General features: G+C 38.5%; 1 protein-coding gene across 3 annotated transcripts in view; it reads left to right on the forward strand.

Moving 5' to 3' along the window:
- Window positions 1–19001: 19001 nt before the first annotated feature.
- The window catches only part of ATXN7L1 (ataxin 7 like 1), a 253230-nt gene continuing 247087 nt past the window's right edge, over window positions 19002–25144 (forward strand). For 2 of the 3 annotated variants that reach the window (XM_027838587.1, XM_027838588.1), the window contains exons 1-2: window positions 19002–19225; window positions 19855–19923. In XM_027838587.1, coding sequence (XP_027694388.1) covers window positions 19045–19225; window positions 19855–19923 — 250 coding nt within the window. In that variant the 5' untranslated portion in view covers window positions 19002–19044. Of the gene's footprint in view, window positions 19226–19854; window positions 19924–25144 lie in introns of those variants that run through there. The other variant, XM_027838589.1, reaches the window with a different exon arrangement.

Consider the following 25144-nt stretch of genomic DNA (forward strand, 5'->3'; position numbering starts at 1 on the left):
ATAGCTACTGTTTCTGAGGCTAGATTTGAATTCAGGTCTTCCTAACTCCAAGCCTGGCACTCTATCCAGTGCACCACCTTGCTGCCCCTTCTTCGTTAGTAAATGTTTGACAATGAACTCTCAGAATTGAGAGTTTAAAATGCATTATTAACATCTTCTCCATCACTCTCTTTAGTCTAGACAATCAACAAAGCAATAAATTGAACCCTGTCTCATATCATTTGTTAATTTCTGAAGCTTATATATGCTCATACTGAAAATTTTACAATCAGCTCTCCAGATCTGTACCAAATGGCTCCAGCATACACTTGCTCACACCTCACCTCTAATTCTTAGAATCCCCTATTTCAAGACTCAGTTCATACTGCCAGTCCCCTTCCTGCCAAAATCACGTGGCACCAATTTGTATATACATATACGTTTATGTTGTCTCTCCCATAGAATACAAACATTACAATCTATTACAATCCTATTAGATTGTAAGCTCCTAGAGGGAAGAGGTTGTCTTTTGTCTTTTTTGAAGATGCTTAATAAAGGTTTATTGATTGATTGGGTAAGCATGATAAAGGCAAAAACTTTTACTTTTATCTTTGTATTCCCACCTTAGCAGAAGGGCTGGCTTTAAATAAATGCTTGTTGATTGACTGATTGATTGATCTATTACTGAAGTCATAGATGGGCTGTGATCTGCTATGCTTTGGAGGAAGGAGTTTCTGAGCCCAGTGAAATCACAAATCCTTTGTTTGCCCTTTGTGACTTATTTTGCTGGTCCTTAAACACAGGCAACATGGAGTTTATCAGCAGGTCAATTTCCTACCATCTGGCTTTATCCTCTCTAGGTTCTATCCTTTGAGCTGTTTGTCAATCCAGCACAAGCATTACATCTTGCTAAATCAATCTGCTGTAGAAACCTATCCATTGCCAACCTTCCTGGACCGATGTCTATGTCAGCATCTCTACCCTAAGCTAAGCATAGAGTGACATCTGTCCCAGTTCGTGTTTGAGTAATTGAAATTGTATATTGAGGCCATTTTATATTTTACATGACCCAAGACATCTATCCACTATATATGCAGATCTATGGTTCTTCTTGGGAAGTCTGCCAACTTAGATATATGTGTTACATGCAACCTGCATCACAATTATTTCCATTATGAATCTGTACTTGGTGTCTTATCAAGAAGTTGAGTGTCTTGAAATGAACCACCTGTGTAGGCCATAAGATTTTTTTTTCTACCTTCTTGTTTAAAAAGTGGGGGGGATAATTTTGGAATAGAGTATCTTACTACAGCTATTGTTGTTTCTCAATTGTCCGTCCTATCCCATCCTTCTGTGAAATTAGCTTTTTAATGTTAAATTCAAAATTTTATATTTTGAACTTACAAAAATCATAAAAATAATGTTATTAATGTAATTAGTGGGTGCAAAACTTTTTAAAATAGCCTAGTTTTTATGATAATCACTCATACGCATGGTTGGGGCAGAAGTATGTGTGTCTGTGTGTGTTTGTGTGTGTGGTGGAGAGGAGACCCAAGCACAGGAAAAAGATAAAACTTCCCAGCTGGGCTGCTTATTTCTCCATACAGCCAGCAATCATTTAACTCTTCTTTTCTTTTTGAATTTGCCCCATCCCAAACTATATTTGTCTTGTCCTAGGTACTGTGTAACTTTAGATTGTAAATTACGAGTTGATGAGTACCATGTTTCATTTTCGTTTAAATTTAGCTGTGTGCCTAGGACAACACCATGGATAGCTGAGTTTTTAATGAATATTTCATTCTTTTCTAGTCTCCATATAGACTCATTTTTCCCCTCACCTATGAAATGGATATAACAACACTGACCAAATTTCCAATTGGCAACAAAAATCAAATGCCTACTACGTTCATTTTCAGAGGTACTGAAGAGGAAACTTGTATAAGATATATAATTACCCGATTATCGCCTTATAATTCCACTCACAAGATAAAGAAAGTGATTACTTTTCATTAATTTAAGTTACACAGACAATGTTAACATACTGTCTCTGTATGTGAAAATAACAAGTTATTCACTGTGCTATGGAATGCCTTTTGGGTTTTCCAGTAATGATGATGGGTTTACCCTAAGTAATTCACACTCACTTGCTCGATCTCTTTTGTGACCAGGGACATGCAATTACAAGAATCACAGAATCTGAAAGCTAAAAAGGAACTCAGCAGCCATCTAGTCCAAACCAGACATGAGGGGACCCTCATATAGCCTGGCTTATATAGGTAATTCAATCTCTGGACATGAAACAGACTGAGCTCCTCAATAAGATGATAACCAAAATAAACTTATACCAACCTCCCTGTAAATGTCCGAACTTTTTGTGGTGATGGTCTTCACTTTAAAAAAAAAAAAAAAAAAAGACTGTCAGGGCAGCTAGGTGGCGCAGTGGATAGAGCTCTGGCCTTGAAGTCAGAAGGACATGAGTTCAAATCCAGTCTCAGACACATGACACTTACTAGCTGTGTGACCCTGGGCAAGTCACTTAACCCCAATTCCCTCACCAAAAAGCAAAAAAAAAAAAAAAAAAAGACTATCAAGCTCCTGTACTTTTTCATTTAAAAAATACATGCAAATAATTTCTTTGGCCAATATTTTATTCAAATAAAATTAAGAATTGGTTACAATTTCATAACTAAAATCTTAAGTATACAATAATATACATAGATATTTATTGGTAAAATTCATGACAATTTTTATATTTTGAACTTACAAAAATCACAGAAATGATGTTATTAATGTAATGAGTGGGTGTAAAACTTTAAAAAATATCCTATTATTTGTGATAATCATAATTCTTTTTCAACAACTAATCAAAACTGACATTCTGTCCTTACAATAATTATAAAAGAAAATCCTGCTTTACACAAAAAAGATGTTAAAAATGGCAGTAGTTGTATTATCACTTTGATAAATCAGAAAATTCCTTTTTCATCATAGCTAAAGCTTAAGATTTTTCAGGTTTAAATTCTTGTGTCAGCATACTATCACAAGACAAGCCTACCAACCATTCTTATTCCATGGGAGTAAGACCAAATATGTCATATTTGTCCATGACAGTGGGGTTCTTATGAATTCATGTTTAGAAATATCAATCTCTTCAGAATTCTAATATCTGTTATAATAATGGCTCCAAAGTAGCATCCAGGAAGTTCTTCTGGGAAAGTGTAAGATGAAATGGGAAAAAGATGAGTATGAGACAAAGGAAACACATGCCAGTCTACAATACCCCAGTGATGAACTAGATTAAAATGTAATTGGAAAATATTTAACAACCAAAAAAAATAATAAAACATAAATAATGTTAATATGTTGTTTTCTAAGTCAATATGTGCCTACGGAGATCCTCATGTACAATTTATTGGTGCCACATCTATTTGAGTTTGACATCAGTTGGTTTAGGCAATCTCATCATGACTCTAAATGGGGCCAAATTACCAGCTGACACCAAAATGGGATGTGGAGCCTCTGCTGCCTTACTTTGTCAGAAATTGGGATAGCAAAAATTGATGTAGCTGTTAAAAATTGTTACACAGTGGACAACAGACCATTTGCTTTTGAGATCTGCCCTGCCTCTATTAAGAGCCATGCAGACAACTTGTTGATCTTGAAATACTGGGAGGAAAAGTCTTCGGAAATTCAGATGAGCTGATTAGGGCAGAAGGAATCCTGTTCCCAGTCAAAGGGCCTGAGAGTAAATGGCCTGTATCAGAGTTAGATGAGAGGGAAACCGAGGAAGCCCAGAAAGTATGTGAGAAGCTTTGCATCTGGCTTAAGACTGATATCTCAGAAACTGTACCACAATCTACCAGGATCGTTTATGAAGGCTCTCTGATAGAAACCACTGAACTTTATCTTTCTTGATTGGAGTATGATTTGATGACCTTGCATTAATGTAGAGTATTCAATTTTTTGGAAATATCCACCCAGTGTGCAAGTTTCCCAAGGAATTTTTTGTTGCTTCATCTTTATTAATAAGAAACATGACAATTTCACCTTTTAGAGTCAACACTCTTCAAAGTACTTGGCACAAGAAAGCCAGAATGTTTCATAACAATTTAAAAGTGTTTTAAGTTTTGCCCCATATCATCATGTAACTTTTCTTTTAAAAGATTTATTTTTATAAAATTGATTGCTCTTATAACAACTTGAAAAACTGTAAGTCACTACTCACTCCTGTTTATCAGTATAAGTAATTGTCTGTTAGGCATACAATGTTTCCAAATCAGATAAGAGATCACATATTAAGTTCATGCTTTTAGACTTGCATGAAGTCCTGACATCAATCAAGCTCCATCGGCAGAGAGACCCAAAAAAATCATCTCATTAATATAATTTTTTTAAATCCATCAATTATATTGAAATTTTATTGATATCATCAATAAATTCTAAAAGAAACAAATCTTCCCTTACAAGTTTCAATACACAGATGTATAATCAAATGAGCATCTTTAACTATATCTTTATATATACATGTGTAATCAAATGAGCATCTTTAACTATATAATTTCATCAACCTGAAATGCAAAATGTCAGTTTCTTAATTAACTGATATTAAAGTTCTCCAGACATGGGAAGTTCTCTTTCCTACCATATTATCTGCAAATGGAACCATTCAAAACTGCTTTGTATATTGTTTTTAAAATCATATCAATACTAGCACCCATGTTTTTTCCTATCAAATAAGACTTTTTACTTAGCAATTCTGTAAGCAACTTGATAAGATACAAGAAATCCTTTTGATTCCACAGACATGTGCAACCTGTGTATCCTTAGGCATACACAAAGCTGACCTTCCTGCTCCTATTCCACCACATGCGGTCCCTCTTGGTATGATGCTGCAAGCCCTGCGTAGTTCGTTGCTTTCTCTGGGCACAGCATATCTGCTGGACAAGTTGTTCAGCTGGGCTCTCTGGACCTGATCGTCACAGCTCAACTTTCAACTGCCAAGACATTCTCTCAATTCCACAACCAGACTTCCTAGGTCTACCTTCTGCCGACTGACACATTTTGTACTGAACAAGTTGCCATATATAATTCCTACCACTATTACAGAATAGGGAGAGCACTGGCTACATAGATACAGAAGTCAAGAACATAGTTTCAATGATGAACCAATGGAACCAAGGAGAGAAAGTAGAAAGAGAAGAGGGTCCATTACAAAACTCTGTGGAATGTCCATAATTAATGGGCAGAAGGAGGATGATCTAATTTTTAAAAAAGACCAAGAAAGAATCATCAGACAGGTAAGGGAAGAGCCAAGAAACAGTAAGAGAAACCAGTGGACAGAGGGAACACTCTATAAGAGAATGGTAGACAATGTCTAAAAACATCTCACTCTCATCAGCAATGAGGAGGAACCAATCAGTCCAAGTTCAGTGATATGCTACTGTGGATGATATACATTCGAAATTAAGTTCATTGTCACATTTTACCTAGTATTGTGTAACCATTATGAACCATTAAAAACACATTTTTCCTTGACTCTTGAGAGGTCAAGTAGACTAAGAGTGAGGAAAGGCCATTAGATATAAGAAATCAATGGTAACCTTGGAGAAACTAGTTTCAGTTCAGCAGCTAGGTACGAAGCTAGATTTCAAGGGAAAGAAAGTGGGAGGTTAAGAAAATGTAGGGAAGGAATGTAGCAGTAAAAGAAAAAAATAAGAGTTTTAGGTTATCATAGTTACACTCAAGATGTTTTTGGAACTGCTAATTATTTCATTCAGGTTAATCAATAGTCAGAAACTAGAACATATATCCATCAGTCTTTGCTAAGCATCAGCTTGAACTGGTGACTGAGAGCCCAAATTCCTGTTACTTTCTCACAACAATTAGAAATAGTCGCTCTATTATCATAACTTTATTTCTACTCCCCAAAAATGTGAGTGGGACAAGGGCATGAAAAGTTGTTAAACAAGGAGAAACAGACTGCACACCTGCCTTCCAGATGCTAATGGATTTTACGAAACTTAACAACGTATGCAACAAATTTTCCACAAAATTACAATTTTCAGAGCGAATGGGTTAGGGAAATAAATTTAGAGGCAAGAGTGCCAGATGGGATAGATGGATTCAATTAAGGAAAAGAACATCAAACAATTCAGAGGAAACCTGCCTTTAATGGAACATGTTGTTTTCGCTTTGTTGCCTACAGGTAACTCCCAGTAATATTCTAAGAAGTAGGGTGCACACAGAACTCCTTGATCCCACTGGGAGTTTCACATACCCCAAAGTGAAAGCTATTATAGCCTCTGTTCTGCTTTTTCAATAATATGGTAACGTAATATGTGAATTGTACTTTCAGCTCTAAAGGAATGCATGAAATATATTAAATGCATCATTCTATAAACCTATGTGTCATTTGACTTTGATAGGTGATTTAATACTCTCATCTTAGTTGACCAAGCTTTTTTTCTGATCTTAATTAGACTGGCTATCCTGCTTTATAATTTTCTTTTCCTTTTTATTTTTTAAAAAATAACATTTTTGCTTTAAATATTCCTTTGAGTTTTTCTAAACAAATTCTTTGGAATTAAGAGAGTACTAGATCTCTGCTAAAAAAAAATGTTTTATCACAGAGACACACAAATCTGATGTACCTAAAATTGCTGGTTTGCATATGACATTGTGTTCCTATAATGAATACATTACATGCTGGTTGTATATAACTGTTCTGTTAAAAGGAATGTTAAATTTGCATATGCTTGTCTTTACATCACTTAACCATTTACATATACACATATCCATACATATATTTGTGTATAAATGCATATACACATAAACATGTGTTACAGTGGGGTTTTTTCCTAATTGGGATAAGTGAGTATACAATACATACAGGCAAAAACTGATATATACATTGTCTCAAAACTTATACTACAAATTTGGGGGACATTGTGTGTGTACATCTATATATACATGTAGACAGACAGATATGTATGTATCTACATGCATATAGACTGAGAGATGAGGATATTAGAAACGTTTGTATATGCATGCGTATGCGTGTGTGTGCGTGTGTGTGTGTGTGTGTGTACTAACAAGTTTGTCACAAGGCACATTTGGCCAGTGCATGACTAGCCCTAATTTTGAGACCACAAGCCAGAGGTGGAGCCAGCGAATTCAGACATTTTGTCACCTTCATTGACCTTGTTACAAAACATCTTGCCCTCTTCAGCAGGGAAGAGGTACAAATCAGTTCAAGTTCAGTGATATGCTATTGTTTACAATATACACTTGAAATTAAGTTCAGTGCCCCATTTTACCCAGTATTGTGTAAACATTAAAAATACATTTGTCCTTGACTCCTGAGGTTAAAAAAATAACCTAAATTTTTTTTTAAATGTCTGCTCACTTTTTAGTCAGACTTTTGGCAATTTTTTTTTTAGGCAGTTGAGATTAAGTGACTTGCCCAGGGTCACACAGCTAGTAAGTGTCTGAGGTGGAATCTGAATTTAGGTCCTCCTGATTCTAGGGCCTCCTGACTCCACAGTACCACCTAGCTGCCCTGGCAATCTTTTTTTAAAGAAAAAAAGCACTTTGAATGTTTATGTGTATGTTACATATATAGCCTACACTTCCCCCCCACAAAAAAATTGACTTATATAAAATGGTCTTTAACTATATTTCTTTTTAAATTATCTCAACTTGTTGATATATTTTATATTGATCTCTATGTATATATATACACAGAAATCAATATAAAATCAATATATTAAATACACATACATACATACATATATGTATACATATATGTATATATATATATCCTTCTTTCTTTCAGTAAGTCATCCCTCATATTAAAGACTGTTTAAAAAGAAAGGGCAAAAAAAGCACTTTGGTAAAACCAAAGTATATCTGATAGTAAACACAAGATTCCACACCTATAGCCCCTCATCACTATAAGAAAGGGAAGGAGTTGCATTTTCTCATCTCTTCCCTGGAACCAAGTTAGTTATTATAATTATATAGTATTCAGTTTGGAGGGGTTTTAATTGTTTACATTATTTCTTTCTGTTTACATTATTCTGCCCATAAGGTAGATTAACTGGTTCTGCTTACTCACTTCTATATTCATATGTTCATGAGTCTTCTATTGCTTCTCTGCATCCTCCATATTTGCTGTTTCATAAGGCCCCCTAGCCATATTCTATTACAGTTGTCTACCACAACTTATTAAGTCATTTCCCAATTAACAGACTTTGCCTAGATCTTTGTGACAACAATAAGCACTGCCATAAATATGCTTACCTTTCCAAACTTCTTTGGTATTGACTATTTCCATCTTTTATTTTTTCCCTTGTCAATTTGCTGAATGCAAAACCTCTAAGTTGTTTTGGTTTGCATTTCTTATTAATGATATGGTTCAATCTTTTATACAATTGTTAATAGTTTGCAATTCTTTTGAGGACCGTGTATTTGAATCCTTTGATGACTTTCCATTGAGTCCTGACACTTGATCTCATTTATGTTAATTACTTCTGTATATATCTTGGATACAAGACACTTACCAAAAATATTTGATGCAAAGATTTTCCCCCAGTTGATGGATTCCCAACCTATCCTAACTGCACTGTTTTTGTTCATGTAAAACCTTTTTAATTATAATTAAGTTAAAATTGGTTTTTGTCTGCCATGCTGTTAGCTTCCCTGAATAGGTTTCGAAGTTTGGGATTTATGTATGTATATATAAATAAGCATACACTGAAAAATAACTACATCAGTATCCTCATGTAAATTATATTTATTGAGAAAGTTTGATTTATATATGTATATGTAAATATGTAATTTGCATATATAGGTATTCTTCCTTAAAGGTCCTGCCCTTTCATTTGGAGTAATTTGGAGCTCAGACAGAAAAATTACATTTGCATAAAGAAAAACAACTAAATTAACTGGTGAAGCTTAAAGATATTGTCTCATTAATTGTTTTATGGTTTAAAGGAGCAGAGAAAGAATTTTTGTTTATCAGGAACTGAAAAAACATGACTGAAGAAATAAGACAAGATTTTGGAATAGAATTACTTTGAGAACCAATATGGTCCCTTAGTTCATTTGCATATAACTGTTTCAAGACTTAAAAGTGTAAAACTCAAAATTTTTAAAAATGATATGCCTATTTAGAGAGTAGGAAATGATTAAGTATAGGTTATTGATTTTATAGGGTACATTAGGTAAGCTTTTACCTCATAAGTGAAAAGATGAGTCAGCAAACACCAGAAATTTCTGATTCAAGCCACTGAAAAAGATTAAAGAACCTGGCAATTTAGGAGCAAAAAGGCTGAAGAAGTCTGGCTAGACTAGTCAAGCTATCTAAGAAACAAGCAGCAGGAGCAGCCAGTTGATTAGAAGGCTTCACCTGCAAATTTCTCATTGGCTTAGAAGACAGCTTCAATTCCAGCTATTGCTCTTCAGCGCCATCTAGAGTTTGAGAGAGGTGCAAAGTACCCATTGTTATTCCCTGCCCTCTCTTTTTGAAAAAGGAAAAGTCAGGTTTTGCACCCGTTTTGTTGTATTGGCATAAGTACATCTAATTGGATGACATAGAATTCTGGAGAGTAAAGAGCTGGTTAGGTTCATTTGCACTGCCCAGAGAGTCAACCTGAATAGTTTTGCTAAGAGCTCTGTTTGTTACAAGTTGACTGGATGAAGCAGTATCCTAGTGTGTGGTCTGGGCTGGACTGGTCTATATTGCCCTGAGAGACAGGCTGATAACCTTAGTAGTTCCTTGACTTAAAATAATGGCTATACAAATTAAAAAGTAACAACTTCTCACTGCCCTTTTAAGAGTGAACTGAAAGAATCTGTAAATACTGCATTGGTTTAAGAATAGAAGAGATTTGTTTAACTAGAAAGTGATGAGGATCAGAACGGGAAATGACAGCAGCAAAACAGTTTTGTGTGCTGTAGAAGTTCCTCAATGGACAGATGCCATCAAAGCTTGCAGTCCAGAGTTGTGAGTCACCCCAAGTGCATAGATTTTGCTCACTCATCCCTGCCAGATTCTGTGCATGCTCACTATATGCCAGATACTCAACACATCCGTGGGAGAATGTGACTAACATATATCTATTGATCAGGATATATTTATCATTCCTGAATTACATATATATATATATATATGTATATATATATATATGATAGTTTTCATTATTTCTCTTACCTTATTGCTAAAGAAAATGGTTATGTTGAAAAGTATCATCAGTGTGAATAGTTGTTTTGGGTAAATGGAAATACATTGGTGGGAATTTGAGAACAAAAGTGTAAGTAAGGAGACTATATACCTTCCACAACAGTCAGTCAACAACATCGAACAAGCTCCTACTATGTGATGAGCACTGTGATGGTGGTCTTTCTCTGGGAACCTGGACTTGTCGGTGTAAGGGCAGGTTAAAGTAAATAAAACCAGCCTAGAGAGTAAATAGGTGGGTCCATACACAGTACGTGAGAGACATGAGGTACTACAATGTAGGTGGCCATGTCATGGTACATGTTACAAAAGACACATATATATATCCTGGTTTTTTCCCTGAAAAAAATATCTCCTCTTGGAGTCTGTCATATATTTGGTCCAATATGGTATACAAAAATATGTGTACACCTTCATGAAAGTCCTACTCTGATGATTCATCATGGATGGAGTTAACCCAAATTCTCAAAAGGCTATACCAGTGGAATGCAAGTTATAAAAGAAGCCTTTATTAACTCCCACTGTGCCAGGCCCTATGCAAAGCACTTTCCAAATATTATCTCATACTCCTCACAATAACCCTATGAAGAAGGTGCTGTTATTATCCCCATTTCACAGATGAGGAAACTGAGGCAAATAGAGGTTTAGGTGACATGCCTAGAGTCACACAACTAGTAAATGTCTAAAGCCAGATCTGAACTCAGGTCTTCCTGACTCCAGGCCTGGCTCTCTATCCACTGCACCAGCTGGCTGCCTACAGCTAGTTTTGGAAGTTTCAACCGAGACAGGATGATTTCAAGTATAGGCCAGAGAATAGCTGTTGCCTGCAGTTTAAGGACCATCCTAGATAATTTTAGAGAGGCTCATTATTTAGAGTAACTCATTAGTTGGCTAAAAAGTAATGGATTTCTAGCACCTGAAGTAATACCCAAGAATTGCAGAGGATCAAGATGCATGGAGGGGCTGCATCTACATCAAGACAATGAGTATCTACACTAACAAAAGTATAGATTTACCCAAGCAACAAATGATAAGGGGCCTAATGGTTGGAGGAGCAAGAATCTCTGCGTTCTCCAGTTTCCATCTGTGTAATTTCATTGCAACTCTGGTTTCCATACCTATGAAGACATAGATTTGTTACAGGTTTCACAAAGCAGGTATTATTGATGGCGTCTTTAGTGGGCACAGAAGTTTTTGGAGGACTAGAGCACAAAAAACCACATTTCACTGATACTATCACTGCTCAGGTGTATACATGTTCTGATTATCTTTAAGACATGCTATTGTCATTCTATCTGGCCAAAAGATTTATTTCATGGTGGTATTACTATATCTGTATACTCTCTACAGGGTATCTCAAAAGTCTTGAGTACTTTAAGGTTTGCAAAGTACCTTATGTTCAGTATTAAACTTGACCCTCACAAAAACCCTACAAAGTAGATATTATTATTATTATTGTTGTTATCTCCATTTTACAGATGAGGAAACTGAGGCTCAGAAAGGTGAAGTGATTTGCCCAGGGCTACAGAACCAGTAATTGTCTGAGGCAGGATTTGAACACAGGTCTTCCTGACTCCAAGTCCAGCATTCTAATGACTTCACCAAGTTGTCTTTCTAGGGTTAAGTTCACAGGTACCTTTTTCATCATAGACTTAATGCTGAATGACATCTCAGAGACCATCTAATCCAATCCTCTCATATTCTGGATGACAAAAATGAGACCCAGATAGGTTAAGTCACTTAAGGCCACAAAGATAGGAAATAACAAACCAAAATTATATTCAAATCTTCTGAATTCTTTCCACTGGACCATGCTGTCTCTGCAGTCAGTTATTACTAAGTAATGAACAGTTCTCTCATTTTCCTACAAAAGGGATGCCTGACCTTTCCATCATGAGGAGTTGCCTTGACTTCCCTGAAGTCTTGTGATTACTACCAGAATCAGGGTGCAGCAGACTGCAATAGAGTCAGGAGATGTGAGTTTCTGATGGTGACAAGTCACCTCTCTGGGCTCCAGTTTTGTCAGCTACAAGACAGACATTATAATACTTATAATATCTACCTCAAAAGAGTGTTGGTGGCTAAATGGTTTTCAAAGCCTTTAAGCACTATATTAATGTGACACCTTTTCAGGTCTGAGAGTACAAGCTGCTTGCTGGGTGTTGCTGGATTCCAAGTTCCTACTGCTCTGGTAACACCTTAGATCTGAAGAAGGACTCGAGGCAGTGGTAACCAATCTAGAGATCTACCAGGTGGGGTTTGAGTTTTACTAGTAGATATTCAATCTGCTGATTGGAAAGGGAGAGCCCTTCTCTCCAAAGTCACTACCAGATTGCTATCATCAGGTAGGTTGAAGTAGATAACTTGTATAAGATGAAGCTAAATTATAAGGTATAGGATAGGTGAAATGCTCTTATGGATGAGTCTCACCAAACTGTCCATATTTCCAAGAGGAATAAGACACCTCATTTTACAGGAGGCTCAAGAAATTGTGCCAATTTGCTCAGGCTTTTCTCTTGTTAAATTACTTCTCCACTGAGGCTCCTCTCTTTACCTCACCCAGTTTCTATTCTTCCCTCGTGTCTATAAAAGTCTGATGATAACAATAATTGAGAAAAATTAATAATAAAAGAAAAAACTGAGAAAATGAGAAAAAAAATTAATATTGAGGCCTTGTACTTTGGACCTCCTTTTTCTTATTCCTCCCACATCTAATCAATTCCACCAAAAATTCAGTTCATACTTCCCTTATATAGCCTCTGTCATATGACCCTTCCTTTCCATACCTACTCTCATCAGCCTCCTTCAAGCCTTTATCATTTCATATGAGGGATATTTCAAGAGCCTCCTAACTGGTGTCTCTGGTTCTAGTTTCCCCACTATTCCAATCCATCCTGCCAACTGCCTCTAGGCTAATCCCAAAATATCATTTTTATCCTATCATTCCTCTGCTCAAAGACCAGCAATGGTCCCCCATGGTCCAGAGGCTAAAGTTCAACTTCTTTAGCCTGGCATTCAACTTGCTTCTCCAATCTCCCCTCTCCACTATTCACCAGTACAAATCTTCTGCTCTAGTCAGGATATCCACATTGTCCTTTAAACAAATCATGCTCATTTCCAACTCATGGCCCTTGATCATACAATTTTCTTCCCCTACAATACCATTCCATCTCTTTTTCACCTAATTCCTATCTTTTAAAACCTAGCTCTACCCTGATCACACCAGCCCATGAGGAGCTCACCTTCCTCAGATCTTCAGGAATAATAATAGGAACTCATATTTAGGTCCTTGGGGTCACAAAGAGTCGGATATGATTGGAAAAAATTAACAACAACAAAAGTACTTAGACAGCCCTGTAAAGTTTACAAACTGCTTTACACTCAGTGAGGAGGCAGTTCAGCAACTGGTCTGCCAGGTGGTCTTAAAGAGTTGCCAAGGGCACCCACAGATTAAATAACTTGTCCAGGGCCAGGAAGTTAATGTGTCAGAAGCACATTGAACTCTGGTCTTCTTGACTCTGGGGCAACTAAGTCACACAGTTCCTCTAATGAAAATATTATTGTGCCAATTTTTCAGACAAGAAAATTGAGGTTCAGAGAAGTTAGATGACTTGCCACGCTCTGCCACTCTCCCCTACTGCTCTGTTTACTTAGTTAACATTTTGCAGTGTTAGGTCCTGTCTCCCTGAATACATCACTGGTTCCTTGAGAGCAAGGGTTCTGTTGAGGTATAGTGAGAAAAAGAAAAGGGAATAAGTATTTATATAGAACCTACTATGTGCCGGGCACTATGCTCAGCACTTTATAAATATTATCTCATTTGATCCTCACAACTCCAGGAGGTAGGTGCTATTATTATCCCCATTTTACAGGTGAAAAAAAAACTAAGGTATACAGAATTTAAGTGGCTTGCCCAGGGTCACAGAGCTGGTAAGTGTCTGAGGTTGGATTTGAACTCAGGTTTCCTGACTCCAGGCCCAGTGCTCTATCCATTACTGTATCTAGTGGCTTTTGTGGTATAGAGAAAAGAGTCCTGCATTTGAGTCAAAGGACTAAGAGGTTCAAATTCCGTTTCTGCCACTTCCTACTTGTGTGAACTTGAGTAATATTTAACCTCTATGGGCCTCAGTTTATTCATCTGCAAAAATGAAGGGGTTGGATTATAGATGGTCTCTAATGTCCCTCACAGCTTTCTAAGATGTTAACATCTTACGATTTTCTGCACAAGTGCTTTGGCCTGCAGTAAATATTTGTTGATTGATTTACAACAGTATCTAAAACAGGAATTCTCAATGACAGTGGCAACTTATCTGTGTTCTCTAGATGATAATTAAGACAAATGAAACTCATCAGGTAATAAAAACAAGTTCCCATGGTGCGAAGACCCCTCCCAGCTCCTCTTTCTCCCCCTTATTCCTTCTCATATTAGACTTTCAGTCCACAAGACTTATTGGACGGTATGATGAGAACCGGATTAAAATATTCAGCACCCTGAGAGGCGTGTTTTCCTGAGTATTTAAAGATTTAATGGTGTTCATGGGTACCAAGCACCTAGGAAACTGGGTATCCAAATAAGAAAGGGCTGAATGGAGACAAAAATCAAAGAATTATAAATTCTTAGACTGATAAAAAATAAAATAAAAATTTAGAGTTAGAAAGGACATTACAGAAGACCTCATCCAACCCCCTCATTTTATAGATGAGGAAACTGAGGCCAGAAAAGCAAAGGGACTAAATCAAGGTCACAGCTAATAAATGGTTGAATTGGGATCAGAATTAGGCTTCAGCGCTTGCTGAGCATAGCACACTGCCTCCTTGTGAAAAGACAGAGGGGTTAGGTCACCTAATCCAAACTCCCACTCAAGGAAGGAATCCTTCTGCAACATTCCTGACAAGCGGTCATTCAGCCTCTGCTTGAATATTTCTGGTGATGGAGAACTTCATGAGGCAGTCCATTCCAGTTTTAGACATCTCTAGTAAGAAATGTTTTCCTTATAAAAAGCCCTCTGCCTCCTTGGAGAAGAAATATATTGATTAGGAAAAAAAATATATTAAATTTTCAAATTGTGACATGAAAGAGAACCAAAAAAAAAAAAAACCTTGAGTAAAGGCATAAGAAAATAATGAATGGAATGTGAGACTAATCTAATCTAATGCAGCCTCAAAGTTGCCCCATACCCTTATAAGAGGAAAGACTGATACATAATTTAGTTTGCATGTGTATTCCAAAGATAGCCAGCACTTTTCCTGAAAAATTTGACTTGTACAAAATCTGAGTGTGGTCTATAATTTTATTTCTTTAAAAAAAGTTATCTCAAATTTGTGGATGCATTTTTTCACATCACATTAATTTCTGACCAGATCTCTCCCTCCTCCCTTCCCTAGAATGTCATTCCTCATAAAAAAGATTTTTAAAAGAGAAAAAAAAAACATTTCAGCAAAACTAGTTAATATATCAAGCACATCTGATCACATATGCTAGATTCCACACTCAAAGTTCCCCATTACTACAATGAAGAGGAGTTTCATCTCCTCAGTTCTTTTCTAGAGTAATAAAGCAAACCAGACATTTTGAATACTCCTAATGCCTACCTCACATCAGTGACCAAGACTGTGAAAGATCTCAGGTTCAAACTGTAGAAGAATGTCTTCCTTTGTGGCTAGTCAGCTCAACTGGATAAAGTATGGAACCAAATTTCAAATTCAAGTCCAATTCCCTACAAACTAATTTCACTTTTTTTTTTAGTCCATGGTCATATAATAAATGCTCAACCCCCTAGAAATAACTCACTAATGGGTGCACGAAGGTAAAGGACCAGGATTTCAAAGCAAATTAAACATGACAAGGAAACACAGCTTAAAGCATATGCCCTCTGGACAAAAACAGCACCACAGTAGCCTAAGGAGAGCTGTTTGCAGTGACCAGCTACATGCCTGCTTCTGCTTGTCTTTTCTGGCTTTTAGTCTAAACTCAAAAATGGTGAATATAAGAATTGGCAATAGTGTGGGTCACCAGGAAATCTTCTTTTTTTTAAAAAAATAAGTGTATTATTATTGTTTTCTTTAATATAGCTGTTCCCTTCAAATTTGAGCAACCCCCAAGATATTTATTGAGCATTTACTATGTGCTTAACTGTGTTAAGCCATGGGGATACAAAGAAAAGCAAAAACAGTCCCTGATCTAAAGGAGCTCAAATTCTAATTGGGAAGAAAGCACGAAAAAAAATTGTATATAGAAACCATATGTAGTTAAAATGGAAGTTAGACTCAGGGGCAAGACACAAACAGCTGGAAAGCTCACAAAAGGCTCTCTGCAGAAGATGGGATTTGAGCCAAGTTGAAGGAAGCCAGGAGGTAGAGGATGAGAAGGGAGAGCATTCCAGGCATTTGGAACAGTGAAAAAACTCTCAGTAGGAAGATGGAGTGTCTGAGGAACTTCAAGACCATTGTCACTGGATCGTGGAATACACAGAAAAAAGTAAAATGTAGGAACATGGGAAAGGTAGGAAGGGGACAGATTGTAAAGCTCTTTAAAAGCTAGACAGCGAATTTTTTATTTGATCCTGGAAGGGTAACGCAGAACCACAGAAGTTTACTGATTTAAGAAGTGGGAGAGGCAGGTTGACATGGTCAACTTACATCCAGGGAAGATAGTTTTGTTAGCTGGATGGAACATATACTGGAGTGGGGAGAGACCTGTGGAAGGGAGAGCAACCAAAAGTCTTTTGCAATAGTCTAGGAGGCAGGTAATGAGAACCTGTACCAATGTGGCAGCCACGAGTGGAGAAAAGAGTGTGTATACAAGAGATGTTGCTGAAGGTAGAATTGACAGGACTTGGTAAAACACTGGATACTGGGGCAGCGGCAGGAAGAGCAAGAGGAGTGGAGAATGACGCTTAAGCTGCAAGTCAGGGAGTTCAGAGAACCATGGTGCCCTAGACAGTAAAAGTTTAGAAAAGGGAAGGATTTAGGGGAATGGGGGGAGAGGAAGACAATGAGTTTAGTTTTGGACATGTTGAGTTTAAGATGTCTTAGGGACTTATAGTTTGAGGTGACCAATAGGCAGTTGGGCAAAACAAGTCAACATACAGAACAGGGGAAGCCTGCAGATTATTCCATCCAACACCTCTTTTTACAAAGAAGGAAAAAGAATAAGAGACAGACAGTAAGTATCAAGGGCAGAATTCAAACTCATCTTTTTCTGCTACATCATACTGCTTGGGATCTTCGTCCCATCTCTTGGATCCTGGCATTTTCTCTGGCTGTGCCCGCCGGCCGTGACTGGAAAGCTCTCCTCCTCAACTCCCCCTACTGAATTCCCAGGCTTCTTGGTCCCAACTAAAATCACATCTTTTACAAGTCTTCCCCAAGCCCCCTTAATTTTACTGCCTCCCCTCCGTTAACCACTTTCTATTTATCCTATATATGTCTTATTTGTATACATTTGTTTGCTGGTAGTCTCTCCAATTAGATTATGAGCTCCTTGAGGCCAGGGGCTGTCTTTTGCCTCTTTTTGTATCCCCAGTGCTTAGCACCGTGCCTGGATCATACTAAATATTGACTGATTGGTCATTCAGGAATGGAATAGTCTTGGACTCAAACGGCCACCTTAATCAGAAGGAGGGCTGGCTTTGAGTTCAGAAGATTTTAAAAATGCAGTCTCAATTCTACCACTTGCTAACTAGTTGGGGAAGTCACTTAGCTGTTCTGTGTCTTAGCTTCTTCCTCTGTAAAATTAAAGAGTAGGATCTCAGTCTCTTCCAACTTTAAAATCCCATGATCCTATAAATGTGACAGCCAGCTACTACGCAGCAGGGCGAGGATGTCGAGAGTCTTCTGCCGAGGAAGACCCTACTTCTGAGAGAAATCTGGAAGCTACTCTGCTCACTCGAAACTCAATAGCTCTTTACCGACACTTTGACCCTTCCCTTCCCCTCCCCAGCACCCAATAGTCCCACCCAGCCACCTCAACTCTCTCATCCCCTCCAAAACTGTTCCTATAACCCCTCCCCCTACTCCACCCCAGGCTCTTTCCATTGTATGGCCTTAGGAGGTATGTCAGGCAGGGAGTGTGTGGCAGGGAGTGGAGAGTACCTGGCCTCCCTCCTCGTTGGTGGCCTAACAGAACCCACAGCTCCTTTCTGCGACCCGGCGGAGCCCCCCACGCACCCTGAGGTCCCTCGTCTGGTCCGCAGCGTGCGCTGCGCGAGCACTCCACCGGCTCCCGGCGCCTGAGAAGGGGATGTACAAACTTTCCTCCCTCGCGTTGTAAACTCTCCCGGAAAGACTTCTCTTCCGCCGGGCCCCAGCCGTCCCCCACCTCCCCGCCCCTCACGCCGGGGCTCCCCGCAGATTTGTCGCGACGAGGCCAGCGGCAGCTGCTTGCAAGCAGCAGCAAAAGCACTACCCGCCACGAGACGCACTCCAGCCTGGGTCTCCCCCACCCCCAACCCCTCACTCTTCCTTCCCCTCCCACCCCACCCCCCCAACCAATGCGTGCACCTCCGGGAGCTGCTGTCTCAGGCACTAACTGGCAGCGTGTCTCTCTACTGCCTCTGGCGGCCGTCGGGGCCGCGAGCGGAGCTGGCTCTGGGGCGCCCGACGGCCCCTCCTCCTCCTCCTCCTATTCCTCCTCCTCCTCCTCCTCCGTCCTCCTCCTCTTCCTTCTCCTCCTCCTCCTCCTCCCCCTCCCCCTTATCTCCTCCTCCCCCTCCTCCTCTCCTCTCTTCTCCTCCTCCTCCTGCCCTCCTCCCCTCCTCCTCCTCCTCCCCCTCCCCCTACCGCCCTCCCCCTCTCAGAACACTCAATGTCGGAACGTTCCGAAGATGACGTCGGAGCGTTCTCGAATCCCGTGTCTCTCGGCTGCTGCTGCCGAAGGAAAAGGGGAAAAGCAACAAGAAGGAAGAGCAATGGCGACACTGGATCGCAAAGTGCCCAGTCCGGAGGCGTTTCTGGGCAAACCCTGGTCCTCCTGGATCGACGCCGCCAAAATACACTGCTCCGACAGTAAGAACCCCGCCGCCTCCTCCTCCTTTTATTATCCTGTAACCTTTCCATTCACCTAGAGCCACCGGGAGAAAGGAAAAAAAAAGTGTGTGGGGGAGAGAGAGAGAGTGGCCCCCGGTGTCCTCCATGCTTCTCCCCCTCTCTCTAAATAAATACACATAGAGACAGATCCTCCGTGCATAGAGAGCGGCCCAGCTGCTAACGCTGTCTGTCCGTCCGTCCGTCTGTCTGTCTGTCTGTCTGTCTGCCTGCCTGCCTGCCTGCCTGCTGCCCGGGCTTCCCACCGCAGCCCTCTGGGTGGGCTTTTACAGCCCTACCGTGGATCGGTTTAAAGGGCTACTCTGTTGCTGCTTGCACAGTTTGGTTGGATTTTTTTTGTTGTTGTTGTTTTTTTGGGGGGGAGGGGGGAGGGGGGGGAGATACCTATCTGGGCCAGGTAGCTGGAAACCCAGACTTGGGATATAAATGTTGCATTGTCCATTTTTATTTTTTTTTTAATTTTTGGAATGGTTGTCCTCTGCAGTACATAGAATACATATATTTATATATATTCATATAAATGTTTGCAAATAAACACTGTTCCCTCCCCCTTGACTTTGGCTTTTTTTTTTTCTGCTTTTCATCTGCAGATGTAGATTTAGAAGAGGCTGGAAAAGAGGGTGGAAAAAGCAGGGAGGTTATGAGGCTTAATAAAGAAGGTAAGTGAAACCACTGGCATTTTAGTGGTAGTGTGTGTGGCAGAATCTTCACAGGATATAGCTAATATAATGTGAATTGTTCTGCTAGGTTACAGAGTGACTAAGGCTTGTCAAAAATTGAGCACGCCCAGGTGACTATCGCTTCGTGGTAACTTCCTGCAAAGTATAAATACAACTAGAGGGGGGAGGAAGGCTATTTAAGACAGAAGTTTACTATACTTCAGTTAGTATCCATATTGGACTTCCTTCTGCATATCTGTAATTCTTGCTCAAATGGACATTGCCTTTTTTTGGGGCGCAAAAATAACTAGACGTACATTGAGTGTACCATCCTCAAGCATATTTATCCTTTAAAAGTCATTAGTAACTGTGGATAAAGTCACAATTTAATTGACCCCACATGTCCAGTAATTTCTGCAGCTACTTCGCTCTCCATCAAAAACAATTGTACATGGCAAGTCTTTAAAGAGGTTCACATTTGGTACAATTTGCATTTGGTCACAGATCATTATGTGGTGAGCATGGTTATAAGCATCTGTATGTGTGCCTTCACCTCCTCTCCGTCTGTGTTTTCCTAGCATGGGAATACAGTACCTGAAATGGGACACAGTGAGTAGGTCATCACAGACCAAATACATGCAAGTGTGGCTGTGGCCTCAATGGATAACCTGCTGGTGTTGTGCATACGAACACACGTGTTCATCATAAATAAATCACATCCTCTTGTCATATATAAGCATGCCATATGTAGCTGTGGCCTGTGTATTCCAAAATGGAAACTCTAATGGCACCTTTCAGCTAAGCAAAAGGATGGACTTGTTTGTATTGTAGTGAGCTAACATGAAGTCTTGTGAATGGGGTAGGCATGAGTCAAGGAGAAAGGTGTGAAGTGCTATGGTTGAAAACAGGCCACACTAGCATCCCTAAGTTAAAGCCCCCATTAGAATCCATAAGAGTGCCAAAGGGCCATCCCCAGAGAAGAGGTGCTCATTAGGAAAATACACTGCCACCCCCCTCCCTTTCAAGGTCTAGCTGCCCCTAGCTGGAAAGATGTAGTAGAAATAAGCATGGCTTTGTTGATTGACCCCTGAGGACAGCATGCAAGTTTTAAGTTCAGTCTACTTTCTTATCTCCAGAGAAAAAGACACTCATATATGGAGAGAGAACCTAGAGAGTAAAATTTGTGCCTACACAGTACAATTCTTTAGCATCACTTTAGCTTTGGCATTCTGATTGTTAAGTAACAGCTTAAAGAATAAGACTCTATTTTAAATGTTTTTTTTTTTTGCTTTCAAATACTTTAGTGACATCTCAACCTTGTGTACTTAGGATGTGAGTGATGGAATTATGTTAAGAAGACTACTTAGGTGCTGCCGGCTTATCTGTGTTCAGAAGGCTGTGCTGGTTAGCAATGGAAATTGACACCAGTATGCCCTTTTCCTTTTCAAACAAACTCAAGGTCTTTAAGAGCTCACGGACTTATAAGGCAGACCACTAGTAACAGGGAACGTTTTCTTAGGATAGAGCATGAGATGCTGTGGAAGGCCCTTTTAAAATTGAGTTGAATAAATGTCATAATACAGGAAAGTATTGGATGGAATTCAGTGACTGGGGAGCTAATTCTGAAATAAAATGTCCAGACTTACAATTTTCTCCCCAAAAGACTGTCATTCTTAGATTCCATTTTTCCATGCAATAATGAGTTTTCTGAGGAAAGACAGAGAGCACTCTTTTCCTCAGATGTCACAAATGGCAAATCCTGTTCATTAGGTTATGTGACATGTGGAAGTGAAAAGACTTGTTGCTTGATTATTTACATTTGTATTGATACCCACTGATGTCAATATATGGTATAAATTGTGAAATTAGCCAGATAAAGGGTTCTGATTTCCCGTTGCTCATAGGCCTTGTATTGTGGTAATAGATTCCTAAGAGGTTTATTGACGTAGATATGTGTGCATGTTTTATTTTATGTCCGAGAAATGCACATATGTTAAAAACATGACCCACTATAGTATGGAATGTAATATACTATAGATCTATCTTGGATCCAGTCCAAGAAAGTATAGTTGCCAAAAGTATCCTAAGAGCCTCATTATTTTGGTGTCACCTTTAATAAGACTCTGTACCATAGAGTTAAAGCAAGGCCCCTCTGTGTGTGTCCATTATATATTCACAAACTATATAATATATGTATGTTTATACATATATGTGCTTGTATCAAGATAGATTTATACACCAAGGTAGAGGAAAATGAGGAAATCTTAAACTTTGTACAAGAATTGTGATGGCTAAGTAGGATAAAGTTTGGGGATGAGAAATAGTAACAGAGAAAAGTGATAGATACTCTCTTACACAGACTTTGATGTACATTTTATAGATTGAGTTACTCAGAGGGCAGATAGGATAATAATGTTAAATAATCATCTCTTGTTGCTGTCTAACCATTGGTTTGGTAGATATTGGATGGACTTACACATTTCAAATGCATATTTAGAATTATGAAATATTTCCCTCTTCTATTCACTCTTTCTTTAACCTTTCTCAGCTTTTCCTGTACCCATACATCATGGATGAAATGTTTGCTTTGGGATCTCTGATGTAAAGTTCTGATATAATTATTATTGATTTATCCAGAATTAACCAAGAGCATGGGCAAGCAGTATTTGGCATATCAGATTCTCATTTTAAATATATGATATTGTCTGCATATGTTACTGGATTATTCAAGTTCAAAAGGTGTAGCAATTAAATACTGTATCTAAGATACTGTCATAGGAAGAACACATTTTCCTTACTTTGAAAATAAAGCATTCATATTAAAAACAAAACAAAACTATACCTTATGTTAAATATACCTTGTAATTATTAAATTTCACAGTGTCAGAAATTCTTACATCCATCGTATACATGTATCCCATGTAATATTGTTTATCTGGCAACAGTTTGGGACTGGACTTTGGGCTGTTAGGGGTGTGGATTCAAATCTCAGTCATATATTTTGTGACCTTTTTGATGAGTTAATTGTTCGTTTGAATCAGTCAGGCGTTGAGATTAGATAAGAACGTAATTCCCAGAAATCTAGCATGTGAGACATGAGAAAATTTGTTTATGACAGAAAGTTATTTGTAAAAGCTACTCATTCTCTTCTATCATTTTTTTCCTTGATGTATAGTAAATATACCTGTATTTATTCAGGATCAGATGTTAGGTACCCTTGCCAAAAAGACTCTTTTCACTTTAGGTAGAAGAGAAAACATTCAGTAATATGTAAGGTTTTCCTCTTACTGACTGCCTTACTCTAATACAATTTTGGAGAGGTGTTTTTTTTTTTAATTTTTTAAAATGATTCCAGTTCTATAAGGTGCAGGAGTCTGTATTGCTTATACTTTTTGGTCATCTTTAACAAGTCCTAGAAAACTACTTAGGATCATAAACTGGAGGTGGAAGGACCTCTGAGGCCATGTCTTCCAATTCCCTAATTTTATAAGTAATAAAATTGGAGCTTAAGGATGTTAAGTAAGTTGCTGAAGGTCACATGGATCCTAAGCCCCAAAGGTGGGATTTGAACCCAGGTTCTCTGACTACAGAGCCAGGGCTCTTTCCACTTTATATAGCTTCCTTTATTCCAGAGTATTAGAATATGTCATTACTTGGGAGAAGAGAGGAAGGAAGAGAAGGTATTAGGGAGAAGGGCAAGGAGAAACCTCAGCAAACCCATCTTTTTAGAAAACCCACAGTTTCAAGCTAGTAATGTATAACCTGCTAGATTTAGGGGTGGGGGCAAGGAAAGGGGAGGGAGAAATAATCAATTCCTGTATGCAGTAAAGAGTCACTGAAGTGTTTTATCAAACACTAGAGATAAATACTTTTAGCCAATTTACGATATATGGCCAAGAAAGGTTTATGGAATTCTTTATAGGAACCAGAGGCTTAGAAAATGCCCCAGTGAACTATAATTTTTTTTAAATATTGTGGAATTCATAGAAAGGGACACCCTCCTTTTTAGGATATGAAGCTTGTCATCTTAGTAGTTTATATTTTAATGTTCCCAGATGTTATGCAGGTAAATTTGTGGAAAGTTACCAGTTTGCTGACTGTGTGTAGGGGCCACTGAAAATTAGCTGTGACTGTAGAGTTTTCTGTTCTCTTGAGATGTTGGTGGAATTGGGCTGAAACTGTGTATGGGGAGAAAGAGAGTATTGATTTGAACATCCTCGGTAATAGGGCAAAAGGTAAGGTTTAGGAGGCCTGCAAAGGACCTGAGAGAGCTTTGGTTGTTAAGGTATGTGAGCATGCATCGTTGAAGCCTTGTACTTGAAGAAAATGAACTCCAGCCTTTCCAGTAGAAGCAAATGTTTTTGAAATGCCAATGAACAGTGAAGGAAGGAGGGAAAAAAAGTAGTATAGATTTATGGAAAACTACAAACTACCTTCGTTTATCATTGTACAGGCAGCTTATGTTATGTATGGTAATAGGGGACCAAAATAAGTGATATCCACAGATTACCCAGATATCCCTATTTTAGCCATTAATTTCAATTTCTTTCTCTAGTGAGCCTTTTTTTTATTTTTCACAAACTGCTAAATCTGGCAAAATTAGCTGATTTTGAAATTCATTGGCCCTCCCTTTCTTTGTCTAGCCTTTGGTAAGGGTGAAGAAAAATTATGGAGTAGCTCAAAAAACAGAAGGAAGAGAAAATGGAAAGGAGAAGCAAAGGGCTTGGATAATTCACAGACCTATGTAATCGGACCCTGATTGATCAAGAAGTGAATGGTCATAGCTATCAAAGCCAATGTCAAAAGAGAAGCAAAACCACAATTACCTATGGTTAATTTTGAAGGTGCTTCCATTTTTAAAATTATGCTTTCCTAATATTCTAACATGCCTAGGTTCCTATGTTGAGTTTTTTTCTTTCATTGTAATGTGGCGGACACGATGTGATGTACACATTTTGCTAAACTATATTATAGTTTCTGCTGAGAATAATTTGTACAGTGGCACCTTTTCATCCTATTCAATCTATGTGAATTCCTCCCATAGATTTGTGCAGGATGTCTTGTTCAATGTAACACCTAGTGTGTTCTTAATGCTCCAGATGACAAAATATTGTTAGAACCATGATAATGTAATAAAATTGTAATAGAGGAGCTGTAGTATACCTACTTAAATGCTGTCCTAAGGTTCCATGCTACTGGGCTGAATTATAGATATCTTTTA

This window comes from Vombatus ursinus, unplaced genomic scaffold (assembly GCF_900497805.2).
Source record: "Vombatus ursinus unplaced genomic scaffold, bare-nosed wombat genome assembly UNPS02014830.1, whole genome shotgun sequence".
Lineage (NCBI taxonomy): Eukaryota > Metazoa > Chordata > Mammalia > Diprotodontia > Vombatidae > Vombatus > Vombatus ursinus.